The 23,822-nt window shown below is 39.1% G+C and overlaps 1 protein-coding gene across 1 annotated transcript; it reads right to left on the bottom strand.

Moving 5' to 3' along the window:
• Positions 1–2,861: 2,861 nt before the first annotated feature.
• On the bottom strand, positions 2,862–20,334 carry LSS (lanosterol synthase). The gene is made up of 22 exons (XM_053470928.1): positions 20,263–20,334; positions 19,706–19,865; positions 19,101–19,239; positions 18,890–18,998; positions 16,700–16,821; positions 15,558–15,654; positions 15,311–15,446; positions 15,124–15,232; positions 13,813–13,931; positions 13,635–13,732; positions 13,496–13,523; positions 13,361–13,417; positions 10,428–10,499; positions 9,918–9,968; positions 8,079–8,228; positions 7,896–7,992; positions 7,702–7,807; positions 6,604–6,669; positions 6,400–6,480; positions 5,821–5,985; positions 3,640–3,718; positions 2,862–3,305 (listed from the first exon to the last, which is right to left on the bottom strand). The coding sequence occupies exons 1-22, from the start codon at positions 20,274–20,276 to the stop codon at positions 3,168–3,170; spliced, it is 2,193 nt and encodes a 730-aa protein (XP_053326903.1). The 5' UTR covers positions 20,277–20,334; the 3' UTR covers positions 2,862–3,167.
• Between the last annotated feature and the right edge of the window lie 3,488 nt (positions 20,335–23,822).

The raw sequence follows: 23,822 nt of genomic DNA, 5'->3' as shown, positions 1-23,822 counted from the left end.
TCCTGGGCAACGCCAACGTCGCTATCGCCACAGGCGTAAGGCGGCCCTTCTGCGCATGGACTCTCGGCTGGCGGAACTGGGCTCCAAAGATTTATGAGCGGCTGCCAACGGATTGCTTTTTGGAGACGCCTTTGTGAAGGAACTTAATCGTCACGTCTCCCTCATGACCTCGTGGAACAAAGCCAAGCTCTCCATGAGGAAAGTATTCCAGGCCGGACCTCGTTTTTCCACCAGGGCTGGACGACCGCGGGGCCGGGTCGCCAGCCGCTGTTCTTACCAAGGCTCCAGAAATTTTCAAAAACACAAGGAAAGAAAACACACACCACTAGTGTAAATGAATAAATAATACTTTCCCTAATTAGACAGCAGCACCCAAATAAGCGTTCCTCCAACGCTTAATAATCTATACAACTCTTCCAAATGAGAAAAATGGGGAAAAAAGAGATTTTTGACAAAAAATAGTGTGACTCTGTATGCAAATGAGGCTTAGCAGTATTGCAAGTAAGTAGTGCACTCACATTTCCAAGGACATAAATGCGCTCATCATAAAATATTCTTTAATTCTTTGTAGTTAAAAAATATAAAAACACAGCAGCAATGGCACAGTATCACTCATGTGGATAAGGTAAAATATTGCACTTACAACAGACTAAATGTACAAAAGCGTGTACAAGGTAATCAGCTTTTAAACCAGGCACAGGAAAGTCCACCGTCTAGCAGCAGGAACTTCCCAATATATCCCTCTCTCTCAACGCGTTTCACGGGACAACCGGCTTCCTCAGGAGATGAATCAGGATTTTTTTTTTGCAGCTTGCCCGAAGATCTAACATAGACTACCTTCCTTATGACTCAACAAATCCAGAGTGGTTCCAGAAATTTTCAGCAAGCCCAGCCATTCTACTGAGGTTCCTTCCACCAGCGGTCTTTCCCATCGAGAGAAGGAAGCAGGCTTTGGATGTTTCCTGTCTCTCTTTCCCTCCACAGGTGGCTGGCAGGATCTCCCATTTTTTCCACAACTGGGTGTGGATTACGTCAGACCCTTGGATCCTCCACACGGTACGTGGTTATCAGATAGACTCTCCAGCGCCTCAAGGCTCAACACCTCTGCTCACTCCCTTCTTATGACCAGCCGGTCCATCTCACGCAGGAGGTTCGTCAGGAGTTGGGTTGGTGGCCTGGAACGGCGGTGCCATCTTCGGTTCTCAACCAGACTTCGTCCTGGAATCCGACGCCAGCTTGCTGGGCTGGGGCGCCCTAAGGTTGCTTGGGTTCGAGGCATACATCATTTGAGAAGACAAGGGAAAATAAACATTGATACCATCTGTATAAATATGTCTGCATATGAAATTATGCCCAACAAAAGTTTTTTTACCAGTTCACCAATCATTTCTGACTGTATGTTACAAGTTACAAGCTATTCTTTTAGCAACTGTCTGCTTGCAGATGGTGATTTGATCGCCAGTTGCTCACTGTTTCTGTTTAGAAGGGTCTCACTGGGATTTTTGGGCTGCATACAATGTTCTTCAGAACCTTCGCATAAAAGCTGAAGAAATACCGGTATGTTTGTTTTTAACACACGTGCACATGGCCACATTCACATAAATCTTTACATACACTGATATCAACATTGATATACATTCATACAGCTACACTGATACTCATGTGCTGTCCTGTAGTGTTACCCATACACCTCAACTCTATGATATACACTGATATTCATGAGCTGTCCTGTACTGTTACCCACCGGGAGGGCTGCTCTGTACTGTTTCACAAAATAAAAAATGTATATGGGCCTTTGATCCCATTACTAATCTATTCCTCATTGGTTTCAATCAACAATAAAATGAATGAAAAGTTGCTGTACTTGTGTAAGTGGGACCACGTTATCCACTGGGTGCCCTTCTATAATTCATTTTCTTGGACCCTGCATTTGCACAGGAATATAGCAAGCAGGATCATAATGCAACGTGTGTGTGAGTCTATTAATACTAGATTTGCATGTAACGTTTTAGTTTTCTTGTATAGTTATAGCATAGGAACAGTAAGAAATGTAATATTTAATTCTAATTTGATTGCCTTATTGGTCCTTGAGTTAATCATGTCATGACTTCCCCTTAATATTTTTTAATTGATACTTTGTTCTGCTCTAACTGCTAAACTTACATGGTCCTCCAGCAAAGGTCATAGACATATGTTCTCAAGACGTGCATGTGAAATCTAGCAGGTGCTTGCAGTACAGGTGCTGTGGGAAATATATTTCAGTTTTGGACAAACAGTGTCACTTTTCAACAAATTTTGTTGATACCAAACATAAGTGAACAATATCCTTCAGGGTTGGAAATAATACACTGTCCAGTTACAAACATTACTGGTTGCAGTAAAGAACTACAAAACAAACAACCAAACATCAGGAAAACTACATGAATGTTCTGGGCTTCCCAGAAGCCTATGAGCTATTTCTAACATACATCATGGAATAATTTCATTCATAATATACACCGATCAGCCATAACATTATGATCACTGACAGGTGAAGTGAGTAACACTCATGATCATGTTATTATCTCAGCGGGTGAGATATGTTAGGCAGCAAGTGAATCTTTTGTCCTCAAAGTTGATGTTTCAGAAGCAGGAAAATGTTTAAGGATCTGAGCGACTTTGACAAGCGACTTTGACAGAGGTCACTTCAAGACCAATAAGATCCAATGTCACAGTACATTAAAGGGTACTTTGAATTGGATAGAATGGCTTACTGGGGGTATGTGTCTGAAAAATGGCACTTTATCAAATGTCTTTATCATATCACCCATCCTTCACAGTGTACACTACTATGTAACACGTAACTAAACACAGAGAGAACCAGTGTTTCTAAAATGTTTATTTTTTCATTTTCAAAAATGTTAATTTTCTCCAGATAAAAATTAGTCCTTTAAAACTCATAAATCAAAGCAGCAAAAATAAGGGCCCCAAACTGACTCTGAGGACTGGATTAGAAAGAAATATGAAATGTACCTATATTCAATTACATTAAAAATTGAACAGGCTGCATCTGGGCTCAGGAAATGGCATATTGTGGGGGAAAATGTGGCAGAAGAGTTAGTGAAGATGTGAGCTATAACGAGGTAGTAAGGCGTTATAAGCTTTTGGTCCTGTTCAGATAGGTCGGGTCAGATCTTGTTCAGTCTGGCCAGGGGGCTATCTGGGTGCAGCTTAGCAAAACGTCCAAGAGTCCAGATGGGGAATACATTCCGATATGATGTGTAACTGATAGCACAGCTCTTGTTAAATACACCAGAGATATTTTCCTGGAGAAAGAAAAAATAAAATAGTTAAAGCAGGCCTTTTCATGTGGTTTTGCTATGTCAGCTTTGCCATTTTTAAAAGGGAGACCATCCACGTGCCCAGATGTAAAGCCACCGTCCCTTCTTAACAAGTTGAATTTGGATGATAATGTGAATGGACACATGCCTTTGGGGATATCTACTCTGACTAAAAACATTCCAGATTATTTCATAAAATCTCACATAGGTGACAAGCTAAAAAAAAAAAAAAAAAAAATACAGGTAATGTTTGCAGAGACATCACAACAAATATAAGCACTTCAATAATTAACCACATGAGGGGAAATTGACACATTACCTGTGGCCAGTCCCCATTGGGAAGCTGTTTTTCCAATAATAGTGTAATGCCTCTCTCCAAAACAGCCACATCTGGGAATCTGAATGATACAGAGGAAACGGGTTACATTTAGTAAAATACCGTACAGTGGTGAAATGTATGACTAGGTATTCTACAGTTACTGGCTTAGGTTCCCTCTGCGCTTTACTCAAACTTGTATGCAGTAAAAGACTTTACTTTTCAACAAAGGTAGTCACTTCCCTAATTCTGATAATATAACAGCGTCCGTCCCCCCTTACTACTCCCGTAGGGAAATTAAGCCGATTCCGCTGTTAAATAGCTTAGATGCCCTTACCAAGAGGGATTTGGTTCTTGATTTGGAGTGATGTGTGGAAGAAATCAAGGTGTTTAAACAATCGCAGAATCCAAACTAACAGTGGGCCATGCAGTAAGAAAGGACTCTTCAAATGATGGGATTTGTACCCCACAACATTGTAAATCCATACATTCCCAATGATTAAATATTGTGTTCAAAACCCATATTTTATCATAAATGATCAATCTTTGTTTTGTAATTGAGTCTCAGCATCCCTTTAAGTGTGTATGGCCACTTTCCAACTTTAGTCATATTTCAGCATATTTAGTGTAACATCTGTGGTTGAGTGCAAAGCAAAGTTTTTTTCACCCAAGAAATGATGTGAAACATAAAGACATTCTTGATTCCATGATTATGTGTGCTGAGCCAACTCTTCTGTCTCACACTGGCCAACTGAGAATGTAAAAGGATGTTTGGATCACACGTTTTCTTTTTGGCCTCCTTCTCAAACATCACAGGATACTCTTCCACTTCTTCCTCCATCTGCTTTAGTACATTCCTCATTCACAACCTCTAAAGTGCCTCTGCTTACAAGTATTCTGCCCCAGACACTCAACAGAAGCAAAATATTTGGCAGGTGTGACAATGTTTCTGTCTATTCTGGAAACGGATATGATAGCCATCTCCAGCAAAACATGTTTGTTTTCACTACAACAGTAAAAAAAAACTAAATTCAGGTTTCTCAGGTAATAGTCCTTTATTGGTGCTATATTTCACCAGCTACATATTTCGAACATGTTGTTCCACTTCATTACACTCTATCATATGGCATGGAGATAAACCATAAGAGAACAATTTCATTCTTTCCTCGGAAAGTTTAAGCCTGTGTGTCATGTGACAAGCGCTTCAGGCAAAACTTTACAAATGTGAAAATTGTTTTCTTTTCAATTCTAAGGCAATTCTTAGTACTCTCTGCAGCTCGGATACTTAAAACAGTGTTATCAGAAACCTAACAGAGTAAGAATAACTAATAAGAGGTCTGTACCGTTGATCATCTTGTTAGTGCCTTTTAAGTAAAATATTGCAGTACAGAAATGTTTAAGTTAAAATACTTGTACAATGTACAGATTTAACATCTAGGGTAGGGCTCAACAAGCCCTGGGCACCAGGTCTCCCAGGGTTTAGCGGGACAAGGGGGTGAAAACTGGCCACGGTTACCATTGTGAAAGGTTCTGCATTACGTGACCCCGCTGGGCGCATCACGGCACTCACTTCACCGCAGGGAAGCATAGGATCCCGGATTCACAATAGCAGAAAATAGGCAGCGGTGTGGCAGGTCTCTATGAGGTGGGGGTGAAGTAGTGTATGTATGTAGTGTCAGAGTCAGTGTGTTTATGTATAGTGCTGGAGTCATTCTGTGCGTGTATACTGTAGTATTAGAGTCCGTATATTTACTGTATTGTAGTGCCAGATTCAGTGTGTATGCGTGCATAGTATTAGAGTGTGTATTTTAATATATGTATAGTGTTAGCCAGTGTGTGCATGTGTATAAGAGTGTAGCTTTAGTGTGTGTATAGTGTTGTATGTCAGCATATAGGGTGTGCATTACTGTAGTGTATGGTGTTAGCGTGTGTTTTACTGTAAGGTGTTAGTGTTTGCGAGCATAAGATGTTAGCGTGTGTCTGTCTATATGGTGTTTGTGATTTGTAAAAAAAAGCATTTCACTACTTTTACAAAGCAGATTACATGTTGTCTTTTGTGATCATGGCACAATTTATTCCTAGATATAAAAGGAATTTAGCAACCGTATTTCCTTTGGCTCAACCATCACTCTCAGCCAACAGCAGGAGGACTTGTGCAACCCTAATCTATAGGCAGACACTCACCTGGCAGCCATTAGTCCAAGTAAAGCCCAGCAAGTGTTGTGTATTTGGGAGTTGGCACTTTGAACGTATCGCCTCTCTTCACATGACTCAAAGTCTTCACCCCACCCTCCATCTTGCATCTGATGGGAAAGAAGAAAACTACAGGCACGCAGGACTTCCGGGCATCTACAGAGAGAAAAAGGGTGATCGGTTCTTGGATGCATTAGGGTTCACAGTTAAGGAAAGACTGCACAAGCTATCTCTGCACTGAGAGGTTGGTAAGAAGGCGTTGTTAACTTTAAGCACATATAGCTACCCTGAACAAAACCAATGAACACGACAGGTTTAAAGTCCAGTATGTTAAAAAAGGTAGAGTTGATGGCAAATTGACCTTCTCTACCATAAAATGTATATATTTATAACTTTAACTACAAAACGCATACACTCAACTACAAACATAGGATTTGGGCAGGGGTTTCCCCTTCCTTGGAAGATAACTTTAACAAGGTATTTGGTAGCCTGCTGTGGCATAAGCGCCACAAGGCATAAGGAACCTAACTTCTCTGCCAGCACACAGAAGGAATAGAGACATTGGCTTACCCATCTTTATATGTATATCCCATGCAAGCGAAAGCTTCCAGTCCAAACCATGTTCCATATGTAAAACACACACCCCAGGATCTGTAGAAAATGATTAAAAACTAAAATTATATACAATGCAACTACATAGTGAACTGCCTTCAAATTCTGACCAGACGTTAAAAAATTAAAGATCAACATTATTAAAGGTCTGTGTTTACTCACCCTTCCCAAGACCCATCATCTCGTTGTACTTTGCGGCAATATTTCAGTCCTTGTTGCAACGTATCACTACGGAAGGAATAAAAATGTGTTACAACTCTGACAATAACCAAAAGGGACGTTTAGCAAATGGAAATTTATTGGATAGGTACTTTTTAGTCTATTCTAAAGCATCAGCATTATAGGTTTTTTATTCCATAATCTGGTGCAAAGTTTGAAAACTTTAAAAAGCAGCGTGAACCATATTAATGGTTACTATAGATCTAAGACCAATTATTAGACTTTGAGAGGGGAATCTCTACTTACTGGGTATTTGCATAATGGTGATGGAGGATTTATGTCTGACCATATCCGGAATGTAAATACAAGGAACCAAGGCTGCACAGTATAAACACCTATTATGGGATGCATCATGGTAATGGCGCAGACACAGTGCGCATATTTGCATGTCTCCAGAACAAAATCATACAAATAAAGCTCCCACTGGAGCCCTCTCTGGGTATAATTTGCAGACCCAGCCTAACTACTCACTTCACTTCCCTGCCAGACCCAGCTAAACCAGGCTCTGGAAATCTCCCCCAGGGACCCATACATATCATGTGCACAATATACAAGCATAAAAAGACAACAAAAAAACGTAACACCTTTCTTGGGCTGTAAAGCATCACAAAATCCTTAAAGAAATAATAAGTAAATAAGAGGCAGGCCACATTGGTGAATTGGTTCTTTCCCGTTGTAACTAGTGAGCCCTGTATAATGCATTAGTTAAATAAGTTGGATTTCCTGAATTAAGAACTATGCTAAGCCAGTTTGGTCCAAATCCCATCATAATGTATAGTGAAACTTGTGACATGAAACTGAAGCCTTGGAAATGAATCCCTACTTAAATAAAATCCACTTTATATCACATTATTATTATTATTATCTTTTATTTATATAGCGCCAACCATTTACACAGTGGCTAATACAATACATATATACAAGGGGTATGACAAGACAACAATTGACAGACTAAGACAAACCGATACATTAGGTGGAGAGAGCCCTGCTCGCAAGCTGACAATCTTGACATCCAGTTTCTTTTACATAAGGAATAAATACCTGATCTCATGTCCTCTGTACTCAGGGTCCCACTCATGGAAATGTTTTAGTGCCTGCATTACGGCTGAAGTGCATTCCACATATGTGTAATCAATCATAATGTCCCCTGGAACAAAATTAAAGGGACTTTAACACAGAAACTAAGCGGTTAAACCTATGATTCATTTTGTAGTATTAGTGCTTTGGTCACTCACCGAACACTTCAGATGGATTGAGAAGTTCCAAGAGACGGCCTCCTCGTTTGGTTTCATATGTGGCAAACCCTCCATCTGGATTCCTCATACTGAGCAGCTATGAGATATCATCATGGTTACTGCTTGTCACAGCCAGAATGAAAAACTAAATAAAAGAATTCATATAGGCAAACATGCTCTTACCACATCGACCGCATCCTGCAGCCTATCCCGGGGGATGAGATCAGACAGAAAAGGACACTTCTCCTGAAGTAACATCACAGACTTCAGTCCTTCAGCTGTGCAATCAGCCACAATCCAACCACAGTCACGGGTGCTGAATGGGAATCCACCCTGTAATGCATAACACGAAACACAACAAGACATCACAAAAAGAGCTTACAACAAATACACTGACCCATACGTCATTTTCGAGTCTCAAATGCTTTTGCATTCAGTAACTGGACATATACTGAATCAAGTATTTAACTGGGAGCAATCATCTTGGAAACCAACAGACTGTCCCAGCATCTATCATTCAAATCAGAACTGCACTTGTTTTAGCTGGTGTTTAAATTTCTGCCAACAAAATAATGGATATTGTGTTTGTCAGGTTGACAGGCCCCAGGAGAGGGCTTTAACACTAAGGCTACGATCAAGGAAGAAAGAACGCTGATGATCAGTCAGTGACTAACTGGTTGCTTCTAAGTATAAGAAGTATGACATCACATGTGGCCCCATCAAAATAAAAGATAAAAACACCCATATGATATTTATTTTAAATAAAAATGGCACATGAGTTTGACCTTCAGCCAGAAATATGAGGAGGATCATGAGGGTAGTAGTCCACAAAATCAGATGCACCAGAGGTGCAAAAAAGGTGTCATATTAATGTAAATGTGTATTTTTTTCCCCAGATTATGTTTCTTACATTTAAATACGGCATTTAACTACCCTTTGAATCACCTACATGGGTTTCACATGCAATTACATATGTGAACATACAGTACATCCACATGTATTGGATACATTTGCTAAGGGGTGTCATGAGTTTTCATTAGTTTTATTATTTAGTTTTTCACTTATGAGGAAAATAGTCTTTCCCTTTTTTGCATTTGCATGACTTTATAAATTTAGGTAATACACAGCTGCCTTAACCTAGGGATCTATAAATAACGTGCCCTATTAAAACAATAATCATTGGATTTGTAAACTATATGTCCAAAAGTATGTGGACACCCGTCCTAATTATTACTTTTAGGTGTTTCAGCAACACCCATTGATAACCGGTGTATAAGATCGAGCACATAGACACGCCATCTCCATAGGCAAACATTGGCAGTGGAATGAGGCGTCCTAAAGAGCTCAGAGACTAAACAGGGCACTGTCATAGGATGTCACCTGTTCTACAAGTCAGTTCTTGAAATTTCTGCCCTGCTTGACCTGCCCTGGTCCAAGTGCTAATATCGTGAAGTGAAATAGACTAGGGGTGAAAACAGTGAAGCGGTAGACCACGTACACACTCATGGGGCAACCAGATGCTGGAACACCTAAAAATGTCTTGTCCTCTATAGCATCAATCCATACAGAGTTCCAAACGGCTGGAAGCCACATCCATGTTTTTTGGGATTTGGGCTAGGCCCCTTAGTTCTCGATAGTTCTTCGTTGGAGTGAGGGCTGTTACGTGGGGGACAACTCCATATTAATGCCCATGGTTTTTGAATGGGATGTCCAACAAGCTCACATAAGGGCGATGATCAGGTGACACGTACATTTGAGAATTGATTGTATATTTTACATGCTTTATAGAAAAGGACTAAGGTTGCCAAACGTGTCAAGCGATTCTCCTTGTTCTCATGTTGCATGCTTATACAGCCCATGTGAATTTAAAATAAAACACTTGCGGAAATTGGACTGACATTTGTGGACTTCTGTGATATTATTTCCCTTCTGTTTCTACTGTATAATACTGTATAATATCTACATTCACATATTGGCAACATATTGGGACCCCATCCCCTTGTGAAAAGTATATTATTTTACCTTATTCATCTGTCGGTAATACTTCTGGTAATCAGGAGGATTATCTGGTATCTGTAAAACACAAATAAGTAACATCTAGTCTAAGCACATATTCCTACATTTAGAAACTTCATATCCAGTGGCCCACAGGGACTCCCCCACCAGCCAACTCTTCTCAGCATGCTTTCTGACTTAATTATATCCACTCTTTCAGAAGGAATTAGTATATCTATCCTTTGTGCTACGATTCTATACTTTGTTTCCATGACCATCTATTCCAACAGCTTCCTTTGACTAGTGTGTAGTGCTCCCGGGGTTAATTCTCATACTTCATGTATTTCAAGGAGACAGGGATCCCTGATTACCAGTGGTCAAGGATACTCTTGTGGGTAAAACGCAGACACTTTTAACAAACTAGGAAGAAAAAATGACTAGAATGTTTTGCTAAAGCTATACATTGAAAAGCGCACATTCAACACTAAAGCTGCTACAAACACACAGCATGTTCGCTTCGCCATATCACATGCTCACCTGTGAGATACGCAGAAACTCATGTGCTTTTTTAAGACAGTTTTGATACAGGTCTTTGTTCTGTGCCCCCGCCTGCAGAAAGAGGGGGTAACACTGTGAATAAAACTCATTTGGACAGAACTCCCTGTTTTTTTTTTACATGGGACGTATATGTGTATACTGCATTTAATGTACACGCCCAAAGCAATGGCGTCATCTGGGGTATGACAGGAAACACGTTGGCTCTATATATTTGGACACAAAGATACATCACTGCAACTCTCAGTACCCCAAGGAGCACGAGACATCAAGTTAGGTCTTGGCAGTAAAATCTTAGAAGCCATAAGTGTACTTTTTTTATCGGGTCAATGTATTTGTCCATCCGTGGCATCAGTTTTAAGACTACACTTATACTTAATACTCTGATGTCAAAATAATATTATTTATTTTTTAAAATGTCACATATACTTCCTTTTAAATTAAATAATATACACTGGCTGTAATCCAGCTATGAGCTCATGAGCAAAATGCAAGACAAATGTTTTCTTGAGAACCAAAAAAAAATGATTTCAGGCTGTTCCAGATGTTGAGAAACAGCTATAAACAATGGTTGGAATATGTGCAGTTTAGCAAAGAAGAGGCTGCCATCTGATGGCCAACTTTAAGAATAACAATTATTTTCCAACACCAGCTAAATAAATATTTGGTCATAAATGATCTGTGTTTGGATTAAGGATATGGTTTAATTTAACAGTTAAGCGTTAAAGGGGATATTTGGACACATCAGGGAAATGACCTTGCAGCTTCGCCTCGACTAGCAGGGAAAATACCCAACTAATTTACAAACTGTGCACATACATTGTTATATAGGTGTATTTACTGAGCACGGTCTATTCCACCATTGCTTTTTAAGAAGAATTCATTTTTTTTTAAAAACTAGATAAATGATGTTGGCTGGCGTTAGCTTTGATAATCTCTGATTACTAACGGCATATGCACAATTCACTACAGGGTAGACTGTTGCTGTGACTCTGTGTTTGTTCCACTGTGACGGTACATTGGATCATGTAATAACAGTAGTAGCATCCATTTCACAGAGGTCGCCTAAGACCATCGGAAAACACAGATTTCACAGTATATAATTACATTATTTTATGGTTTGGGGTCACAACAACATGAGGAACTGTATTAAAGGGTCGCGGCATTAAGAAGGTTGAGAACCACTGATCTAGAGTAAGGATACTCGTGCCATCATGGTCAATTCCCTCGTGTCTGGAACTCTTCAGTGACTGTGTCCAGGAATAGGATTTCACATCCATTGGTGTCCTGCATTTCTGGTCTATCTGGACAAATGTATTTGATCACAAGCACCAAGTCTCAGGGCACTGGAAACGCATGTTTTTCTAATTTAATGGTTTTCTGCGTCTAACACAGATTATAGTGTTTTTGGAAGAAAAGAAGGGCCTGGCCATAAACTCGCTTCAGATTATTTTTCTCGTAGAAAGACTATAGCAAGGCAGAAATTAAACCCAATATCAAATCGGACAGAACTGGCTGTTCCTTTAAATAATTCTATAATATTGTATTGGCGAAGATTAGTCACACTATTGTTTCTTTCCATTAACAGATGGACTGAATGATAACGTCCCGTAGCTTGTAAAGTGCTTTCAGTCCCAAAGTGATACTAGAGAAACATGCAGGATCTAGAGAAAGGATTATGTAGAGTTCATGTATCACAGCTGTTTCTGGCATATGTTTAGAACAGAAAGTCACCAGTGTGTTTATCACTAGGAACTCTAAAGATTTACATTCAGATGTTTTAAGAAAGGCTTTTTTTATAAGAGGAGATTTCAGCCAAAATATAAAAATATATTAACTCCCATAATTTAGAAAAAAAGCTTGGTAGAAAAAGATGCCTCTTTTTTATTATTTAAGAACGTTTATATACATACCCATTGGAATGGTAGCAGGAATGGCAACATATTTTTTAAAGTAAATAAACATACTGTAGTTTAATTTTAATATATATTCAAACTAAGCAACAAAAGATTAAAATACTGTATGGTAATATTTTTGTATATTTATTCTAGGGACTAGTTAACCTAGTACTGATCATACTGACAATAAAATAGCCCAAATAAGAACAGCAGCATAAATTACAGTCCTTCCTGGGAAAATAAGTAGATTTCATTATTCTTTCTGGTGCCCAAACCTTTCCTGTTCCCCAAAAAATCAATATGAACCCATGACACACGATTTCATGCTATTACCAATGGGTTCCTGCACTGTTAACATTATCCCAATGTTAACATTATCCTTATTATTCTGTTCTCTGTGATTAGCAATAAAAACAGATGATGAAGAGGGACCCAGACACTAAGTGGGAGTAAATTATATGTTATCAAATAGACAGCATTATGGCGAGCTTAAAGGATCAGCTACATTTAGAAAAGATCCAGAACCTCTTGGACCATCTAGTCTGCCTTTAAAATATGGATCTGTTCTTATTATGTTGCTATATACTGATGTTGGTTGAAATAATGGTCGAATTCTCCTCAGAAAGAGTTTCCTTTAATTAGATCATGCGCATAATCGAGACAAGGCACACAACACACAAAAGTCGAAGCGTTGTCTAATTACACATTTGGATTACATGGTTTATATAGCATCTTATCTACTTCCAATAGCATGCATCATTATGATTGGTTACTTTTCAAGCAGGTTACACCTCTTTAAGCTGCATAATTAAGAATGGCCTAGACTTGACCCTTTGCACATATATATATATAGAACAACATAGAGTAGGCGTGTTGGCGGGAACTCGTCCATATATCATAGACTAGACATTCCCTGCTTTCTTATGTCTTTGTCAGCAATAATATTTACGATAACATAAACATTTTTCTAACAACTGACTATTAAAAATGATTAAAAATAGTTGTAATTTGAGGTACCTCTAGAAATGCCTGCACAGCAAATGCAGTGTCCCACAGTTGAGAACCATTTGTACCCTAAAAATAAAAGAAAGAGCATTAAAGAAAACGACACACGAGAACTCATCAAAAGCAAGCTACAGGGGAATACAATACCTGCATCTTCATTCCATCCAGTCCTAACCTGCAATAAGAAGACAATTTAAGGAAAACTGACAAGTACAAGATGGCAATATAAATGCAAGAGAGAATATGGCCTCTGATGGCACTGGTTATGGAAGATGTGTCTTCTCACCAGAGATAATCAGGGATACGGTCCACATGCTCTTTGAATGCAGACGATTCTGTGCCGTCCACATGCCAACGTACCAGCATGTTAATCACCTTGGAAATCTATAACATAAAAAAAGTCAGCACAAAAGCATTTCATGCTGTTACACCCGTGTACCAAAACAACCCAAGGAGGACCTTACTGGACCAATGCTGATACATTTTGTAAAGCTGTCATCAGCTTTAATGTGGTCATACAGCTCCTGGACTGCATGGCGTCGAAGGGAAGGTATATGGTACGTTTCATATAGGTTCAGGAAAGCTGCAAGAAAAATGACTGTGAGAATCGGAGTGTCTCCAGAGAAAATAGAAACTAGTGGATAAAGTATGCAAGAAAAACATATGGTACGCACAGAAATCTGTACTGTATAAACACACAGTATCTGTACAGGACGCAAATAATGGGGTGGCAAAAAAAAAAACACCTGAATATACAAAAATATGACCGCACTGTTTACACTCAATGTTGATAGATGGTGGGTCCACACGCATCACAAACGTTTTTTATTGACATCAATAGGGTCATTCGGCATGCAGATTTAACTGCTACATCCTGTTTTGATCCAACTTTTTTGAGAGGATATGTTGAAAAACTAAACAAACAATACAGTATAACGATTACCAGACTGGATCAGGCCCTTAAACAAATGATGAAGGATGACAGAATAGTCATCAAACGATCGGATAAGGGGGAAAGGTAGTTGTGATGTCTACCACGCATTATCGGTGTGAGGTCTTAAGACAATTAGAAGATCCTGATACTTATGTTTGTTTGTTAGTTGACTCTACCTTGAATTTTTTATAGCCTACATTTGTTACAGTAGTCGGCACTCAGTAAGTAATATCAGATATACTAAGCATTTGTTTGGTATGGTAGATACATCAACGATTTATTAGTTTGGACAGGCCCCCAAGATGATTTTCAATTCTTGATTGTTTTTTTTTTTTTGAACGACAATGAGGTTAAACTTTAATTATTGTACTTTGCAACTATTTGATTCACATGCAAATGGTCTAAAAAAAAAAAAAAAAGGCCATTCTAAAAAAGTTTTGTTTTTGCTTCAACGCAAAATCTAAGGACAGAAGACGGCTTCTACGAGAAGGTAAAAAGCCTAATAATTCCAGCACTAAAAAATGATTTTCCGATATGTTTTTGCACCGAATACAGTAACAGATATAACACATATACTTATATTATTATAATTTCTTTGGTGCTGAATTGTGATCCTCTGTATAACAAATTACTCTCATATTGCAATGTGTAGCAAAAAATCTTACTCTTGCCTTTTTTTACCCAAAACAAGAGGAATATAAAGAGCCATCAAATGTGGCCTAGTACCAAAAGGCATGTATAGATGTGCCATATCTTACACACTGGTGGACAGTTTGAGTGGCACTATTTTAAAAGGGTATTAACATATGCAAGGCAAATTCAATTGATAATTGATTCTTACCATATGCAACATTGAGCAAAGTACTATGCGGTGTGTACAGGTCACAAGCCGCAACATTGTTTCTCTGAGCTGGCCAATTAATACTGCTATAGTCTTCTAGATACAGCTCCTGGAAAGTAAAAATCTGTGAGTCCTTTATTGGTAATAGTCAATCAAACCCAACAGTGCACAGCCCTGAGCACCTCACCTGTCTCAGGCTCCGGATCAGGTCATCCTCGCGTGCGCACAGTCGAGTTGCATAACAATAACTCATGGGTAGGTAAACTTGTCGGCAGTGACACCAAATAGTGCTGGGATGAGCAGGGAACCAGGAGGGCAAAAGCCTAAAAATGGACAGGAGTGAGAAGGAGAAAACCAAACCAAACAAAAAGTGATAGGGAACTGGTCTGATAAAGCAGTTTAAAGGCATACTAAATTAGTTATCAATAACACACCACATTTCTGGAAACAGAGTGTTCAATCCCTCCCAGCTGTATACATTCAATACGGCCAACCAGAACTTCCCCCAAGAAGGAATGCCAATAGCACCACCTATGAGAGGAAGAGATCGGGATAACAAAAATGAGGATTAATACATATTTTGGTTGCGGAGGGCAAACTAGAATAGATCAGATAATAATGACTAGATGGAAAATGAGTGAAAAACACAGGATTTCAAAGATGGAAAAAACTGAAAGAAAATCGTGCAGTGGTTTGAGTTTGCGCAAGTAAAATTTGAGCCTGGGAAGCTTAGTAGGGAGGCATGCAATATATGACCAAAACTATGTGGACATCTGACCATCACACCTATATGAGCTTGTTGGACGTCTTATTCCAAAATAATGGGCATTGATATGGAGTTGGCCGTTTTCCAACTTTACCAGCTTCCACTCTTCTATTCGGCCAAAGGCTCATCCCAAAGGTGGTCAGTTGGGTTAAGGCCGGGGCTTCATGGCGGCTACTTAAGTTCCTAAACACCAAACTCTTCAAACCATGTCTTCATGAGCCTTACTTTGTGCACATGGGTACAATCATGCTGGAACATTTAAGAGTCTTTCACATACTGGTGCTACGAATTCAGAAGCATACAATTTTTCAGAATGTCTTTGTATGCCGTAACATTAATGTTAGCCTTCACTGGAAATAAGGGGCTTAGTCCAAAGTAGTTTCTTTCTACTTTTGCCCCAACTCAGATTCATCAGATTTCCAGTGACATGTAATTCATCGCTCCAGAGAAAAGGTTTCCGCTGCTACAGAGTCCAGTGTGCTTTACACCACTCCAACCTATGCTTGGCATTGTGATCTTTGTCTTTTGTCCACTTGCATTTTGGTCATATAGTGTATATTTGTGTTCTGATTGCACAGGGTGAGTCTCCATGCTGTATATGTTGCACTTGGAGAAGACTGGACCTAGCACAGAATATTTTTCTATCGTTTATCCCTGGGTAACAAATTACAATCATAAACTATGTTTGAGGTGGATGAATATGTTTGTTTGGAAAACATCTTAAATACAACAATTAGCAGAAGTGTATTGTTGACGGGTACTTGAATCATAATAAGAATATATATATATATATATACACACACAACTTACCCTTACTATGCAGGTTGTTTCGTGCCCTAGTTAGATCTGGATCATCTTGTGAAACGCCGAGGAGGCGCAAAGAGGTGTAGCTAAGGGCTGTTCCAAAAACAGTACTTTTATCTTCAATGTGTCTGGTAAAGAAGGGCAGGTGTGGGCAGGTGAGTTAAGGACAAACACATTGATCCAATGCAGTGATATTATGGAATTCATACTTTACATTTAGTAACAAGAGCACATTAAAAATATGTCCATGATTTATCTTTCAGATGAGTGAGCTTATGGCACAAATCGAGGATACGCAAACACCTAGCCAATTATTCATGACTCTTTTCTTGGTTGATGGGACATCATATTGAAAAATATTGTACTATTACACCGGAAATACATGATAAACAGTCTTTCTAAATAATTCATTTGAAGCATTGGATTCTAATTGCTCAAGCATTTTTTTATATCTATGCCGGTGAAGCTTGCAGGTCTTCTTTTTAACACAGCCCTAATGTGACCATAACTGCATAGAACCTGTTTCTTGGAAACAAGATCTGTGATTTACATCTATTTTCAAGTTACATATGCTTAATTATACCATTGTAGATCATATATATTAACCCCTAAAGGACCAGGCTTTTGTACCCTTTGGGACCGATGCTGTTTTAACACTTTTGCGGTGCTTGTGTTTAGATGTCATTTTCTCCTTACTCATTTAGGGTACCCACACAAGCTATATATTGTGTTTTTAAGGACAAGAAGGGCTTTCTTCAGATACCATTTTGATCACATTATCTAATTTCCCATCAAAAATAATAAAATATTATGAAAATTTGAAAAAACACATTTTGACTTTTACCCGAAAAATAGTTTACTTATCCAAAAAAGCTAATGAAGAAAACTGCTAAACAGATTCTACTATTTGTCCTGAGTTTAGAAATACCAAATGTGTTTATGTATTTTTTTTTTTGCTTTTTTCTGCAAGTTATTGGGCAATAAGTACAAGTAGCATTTTGCTATTTTAAAACCATTTTTTTCCAAAGCTGGTCATTCTGCCCCATGTGCTATTTGGGGAATCTTTGAAGCTGGCCAATGCAATTTACCCCATCAAACCATATATTTTTGAAAACAAGACACCTCAAGGTATTTCAAATGCTGGTATTTTAACACTTTCCATGCACCAATTCTACTACCACCCTTGTCAAGCTTTGTGGTAGTGGTTTATTTTGTGTTTTTTTTTTATAAAAATTGCACTCCAGGTATGGATTTACAGCTCCTGGTATACCATCACTTTCAAACAAGACCTCAATATGTGTCCAGCAACATCTCCCAAATACAGTGATGCCACCCATGCATGGGTTTGTCTGCTATTTGGGCTTAAAAGGCCACATTTGGGAAGTGCGCTTTATTCCCCATTTTGGTCAGTCTGTGTCTGTGATCGCGGCATTTCAGCGACACCATTGAAGTTTAGGAGGAGATCATTGATGCTGGATGTTGACGCCCCGGGGAGGGGCCAGACATGGTCCCTGATGCCGATCTCGGTGTTGCAGAATGCCTCGGCATCGAGGCATTACAGCAACACCGTTTAAGCCTAGATCACTTTCTAAGCTTGTTTAATGAAATGACGTGTTAGGCATGTCATTGGTCGTTAAGGGACCGTTTTTGCATGACATGCCTGACCCATCAATGGGGGTGAAGGGGTTAAAATAAGCATTTATTAGGAACACACCTTATGTGTATGAAAACAACTATCTTTCCGTCCTGTTCTTGCCATGATTACTCCTCCGAATTATCTCTGTCCTATAGTTGCTGACTGATGTTAATTAAGTCAGGCTCAGCAAATGTGGGATGACGAGAAATTCAACTTATTGACTATGTATTAAGGACTACATTTAAGTAATAGTAGACCAATCTTAAATAGATTAAAGGGCCTATCTTAATACATAGCCATTGTATATCATAAGTTATTTTGTAAAATGAGTTGTTTTAAAACATTGCACATATAAATGACAGATGTTGCTATGTGCATGTTGTCACTCATGCAATGAAAGGCTACCTCTCCCCACTGAGGCACTGAGTGTCAGACTGAGAGACAACTTCCTGTTCTGGAGACAGATCTGGAGACTGAGTGGGCCATAATATTCCTGAAATAAATGTCTGGAACGGATATTGATAGCCCTGTAAATAAGATTGACATGGAGTCATACTCACAGGCCCCAGCCGCCATCTGGTAGCTGTACAGAGCGTAGGTACCGTACCATCTCTTTCTTTGTTGCTTCCGGTAGTGGAGTTTGTGTCACATGACATGCAATCAGGAGACCTAGAAAGAAGCAAATTAACATTAGAGATAATGGTCTAAAAAGACCTGTGTGAAATAAGTCAGATAAAAAAGCATAACATGGCTCTCCAAATAAATTCTCACCTGGCATTAGAAACAGTGGCCCTCCGTAATCACCAGCCCAATGTCCATCCTCAGCTTGTAACGCTGTGTAAAATGCTATTCCGTTATCCGCTGCATCTTGTGCGGTGTGTGCCTGGGGCAAATCCTTCAGGAACTCGCTCTATAGGCACACAACAAGCAAAATTCGATATTTCCTTTACGAGAAGGCATTTTCAATATTTCCATAATTTCCTACTGTCTCGCTTAGCGTATCCACACAAATTATTTATTGGGGCTTTTTTCAGGACAAGTTGGGCTCTTGTTTTAAACCATCTGTATCCATCATTAAGTATGAAAAAAAATATTAAAAAACTAAAACAAATGAAAAAGTAACTACAGTGTTACCTCATATATTGTACACTGTGGAAATGAGAAAAATATATAATATTGTCCCAAAGTTAGCTACACCTCATATGCCTTAGACTTCCATTTATTGAGGCAGTTATAAGGCAAATATTATATGGAGTGCATATATTTTTTTTCAAATGGTTTATTTAGAGCACAGACAATATGAAAGCATTTAGCACACAGGCAATATAAAAGCTACAGGTTTAACCATTTGTAATGTAAAGATTTTTTGCAAGTACCGTACTAAGTCCCAAGGAGTGAGCCTCCAGCACATTAGTTCCTCGGTCCTCATCCTCAACATAGTGCCAGGTCTGCCTCCCCTCGGTGCATGTCAGACGCCATCGTGTAAGATCTGTCGCTGGGGGTGTCTTGTAGGGTCCACCCCTTCTGCGAATGCACCTAAGGTGAAACTTTCCATTACTCTGATATCGATGGAGAAGTAAAGGATTATGTTACATATAAAAGGGTACACTGCACAATTATGGGAAACTTTACAAAAACTTTCACAAACATAATGCAGAAGAAAGAAATTCTGAGGAGCAGAAAAGCCATAAAAATGGTATCTAGGCTACTTACATAAAATGTAACAAAATCTGAATATCTATGTATATGAAAACAGTACAACAACAACAATAATAATAATAATAATAAATAGCATGCCTACATTGTATGGCAATTTTGTAAATGTTAGATATATACTTTAGTTATTATTAGGGTAAATTTAATGCAATAAATCATTTTCAATACAAATTGTATAAATACGTTATATATTTATACATCAACGACCGATACTCACGTCCCCTCACTCATAGTTCTGCTCTATGCTCTATGATCTACGATCTGCAGTTCCATCTCTTCTACAGTATCTTACACCCCCATTGGCCGCGAAGCTACTGGGATTTGTAGTGCGAGGGCTTTTTGATCTAATAAGGATGCAGCTCTTTAGACTACATTTCCCTAAATGCTTTGCGTCGCCAGATGCCGCATCATGCTAACCTGACATGGGCAGAGAGAGGGAAAACCAATCAGAGCAGGAACAACACAAAGACAGACGGGGCAGGTACGGAAAACATCGTCCAATAGGAATGTAGAGACGGCTGGGTATCCAGGAGTGGGAGTGTGTTACGGGTTACTAAATACTGTATGCACCGCTTTTACCTGTACCCTGCTGATATGCAGCTATTTACATATGTAATCCCGTGATTACGTAATCCGCTGACCTCTTATACAATATAATGTTGCGTAGGATTTTGTGCTGAGCTGCAACCCCCCATTATGGAAATACCCCCGTGAATAGGGGTTTTATGCATAGGTTTTTTAAAATGTTTTTTTTTTTAATATTTACAGGGCAAATACTTCTGAATAGGTGCCAATTCAAAATAACCCCATTTTCTTCTTGGGGTTTACCCTAAATGAACATAAAAGAAAACAAATATTTGATATAAAATAAAATCTAATAATCTGCTTTTGTATGATAGGCCATGAAACAGTCATAGATGCAGAGTCCTGGCAGAGAGGGACTGGAAGGGCAGATGTACCTGGAGTCTTTTCTAATCCCCTTCTTATAGCAGACTCTGAATCTATTTTGAGGCTTTTGTTTGGAACCGGTGTGCGGCGGGATTGTGCAAAGGAAAATGTAGGACGCAGGACAATTTTATTTTGCAAATATATAGTGGACTCTTCAAGAGAGGATTTCTCTTAAAACCGTTAATTGGAACTCCCAAGAAAGTGTAGGTCTTTCCAGATCTGCATCTGGGACCAGATGGACCAGAGCTCTTGGTAATGTTTGGGTATCTGCCTGTCAGTAACACGTCAGCTGGCAGGATGGTTATGTTTATGGTTACAATGTGCTGGTTCATGATGTTTTAATAAAGCTGTGGCCAATGCCCTTACCCACAAAGCTGTGTCGTCTTATCTTTGGGTGGGGAGGTGGGCTTGAGCCATGCTTGGTTGTGGTGGCTTGGGTCTAAGCAGTCAAGACCGGGTATTGATGGGAAAGATCTACACGCCTCATGTATGTATTATAATCGATGATGCACTTAGATTTCATGCCCTGTGCATCACTGCTTCTGCTTGGGGTGACCTAACTGTGCTTTACAAGCATTTCATTGTAATTACATTTACTTAAAAAAACTTACACTGCCTACCCGATTCCCTCTAGCTACCCACCAAACTACGCTAACACCATACTAATATACTATATGTACAAAAGTATTGGGACACCTGACCATTACACAGGGACTTTGATGCCATTGCATTCTAAATACATAGACATTAATATGTAGTTGGTCCCCCTTTGCAGCTATAACAGCTTCCACTCTTCTGGGAAGGCTTTCCATGGGATTTTTGAGAGTTTCTGTGGGAATTTTTGTACATTGATCCAGTAGAGCATTTGTGAGGTCATGCGCTGATGTTGGATGAGAAGACCTGGCTCGTAGTCTCTGCTCCTGTTCATTCTAAAGGTGATCAGTGGGATTGAGGTCAGGGCTCTGTGAGGGACAGTCAAGTTATTCCACACCAAACTTATCTAACATGTCTATACGGACCACCACTATAAGTATTGAGACATACCTCTTATTTATTGAAATCAGGGTTTGGGGTTAGACCCCTTATTTCCAGTGAAGGAAAATGTCAATCCTTCAGCATACCAGGACATTTTAGACAATGGTATGCTTTCAACTTTGTGGGAACAGTTTCGGGAAGAACCTTTTCTCTTCCAGCATGACTGTGCCCCACTACAAACATACATAAAGATATGGTTGGATGAGTTTGGTGTGGAACAACTTGACTGGCCTGCACAAAGCCCTATGAAACAACTTTGGGATGAGGTGGAACAGGGATTGCGAACCAGGCCTTCTTGTGTATGTACGAGGGACATTCAAAAAGTTTCCACACCTTTTTAACTCTATTTTATTTCAAAACAAATGACATCACTTTTCTACAGATCCAACACTCACATTCAGCTTTCCTGGAACCTCTTTAACTGTTATTCTTCTGTTTTCGCAAATCCAGGTCCAGGGTTCATTCTTCATGGTCGTGGCTGTAGCTAGACGTCCAGAGTGCTCTGCATCCGTCACACCAGTACCGCCATTTTCGCATTTTTCAATCCACTCATAGACAACTCTACAAGAGAGAACTTTATCCCCATACTGAGCACACATGCGAATATTAATTTATGCTCCTGGCACAGCTTCTCCCCACAAAAAGCATATAACAGAACACTGTTCCTCTTTGGTGCAATTTATACGTTTCTCAGCCATCTTCACCCCAGGGTGAAAACTCATACTAAACTGCATGGGCAGCTGGCTTGCCAGAAACAACTAGTCACATGACATGACCAATTACTACAACTCCTCTCTTCACCGTTTCCAACAAAAATATAAAAGTGCAGAAACTTTCTCGCTCCCTAAAACCTCAAACTATTAGGGCTGGACACTGAATAGCACTTTTTTATTTTATCCTCATGGTTTACACAATGCACGTATGCTAATATTTTTATATAGTTTTTATTATTCAGTAATAGAAATTCTCACTGGAAATTGCCATAGTGGAGCCTGATTTTTTGTAGACTAGATAGGTTGTCTTCTTGGGCTCCTGCCTACCCTTGAATATTTGAAAACTTCAGGAGCAAGAAGATCTGGCCCTCCCACAGACCCTTATGTCGAGGAAGGAACAAAGGGGTTGCATATCCTTTTGGGAAGTGCTACCCCAGAAGATGAATATTTGTGGAGCTGGTGATCCACTGTGACTCTGATCGGGTACTTTGTTTTTCATACATGGCTTCTGCATTTGGGCTTTGTTTTTGTTGAATAAATCATGACACGGTGTCATGTGTTGCTATTCATCTGAGGTGGTATTTACCTGTATTTTAGGCCTGTTAATGAACAGATGATTGTTATGTGTCCTGATATGTATGGCCACAGAATCCAGAGGGTGCACTTCTTTTTTTTTTGTTTTTGTACACAACTATATCACTGGTTCTTGCTGACATCATATGAATAGATACAAATAATCTTTCTTTGAGTGGCAACAAAAAGTTAACACTTAATAGTGTTAGGTTCAATAAGTTAATATGTTCAATAAAACCCAATTTTCCAAATGTAACACACTTTTGAATTAAACATTGCATGACAACACACATTATGAATGATTTAGCTTTAGATAAACATTTGAATTAAGATTTTACAATATAAACTTACTTTCTAGGTCTGACTGATTCTAGCCTGTAATCATGTGCCTCAGAGAGAGAGGTATAACATTATTTGTAGAAAAGGACAAAAATAAGTGTCTTGTTTTTGTGCTTTCAAATCTATGAAGAAAGCAACCAAAAAGCCGTCTAATATTAGGATGTCAATG

Source organism: Spea bombifrons, chromosome 7 (assembly GCF_027358695.1).
Source record: "Spea bombifrons isolate aSpeBom1 chromosome 7, aSpeBom1.2.pri, whole genome shotgun sequence".
NCBI classification, from domain to species: Eukaryota; Metazoa; Chordata; class Amphibia; order Anura; family Pelobatidae; genus Spea; species Spea bombifrons.
This window is presented reverse-complemented; position numbering and strand designations above follow the sequence as displayed.

Excerpts from the sequence above, each read along its gene's own strand:
- LSS (XM_053470928.1), bottom strand. Across the intron at positions 13,524-13,634 it reads CGTATCCCTGATTATCTCTG|GTTAGGACTGGATGGAATGA; the intron begins GTGAGAAGACAC and ends TTCTTATTGCAG. Across the intron at positions 10,500-13,360 it reads CTGTGCAGGCATTTCTAGAG|GCGGGGGCACAGAACAAAGA; the intron begins GTACCTCAAATT and ends CTCTTTCTGCAG.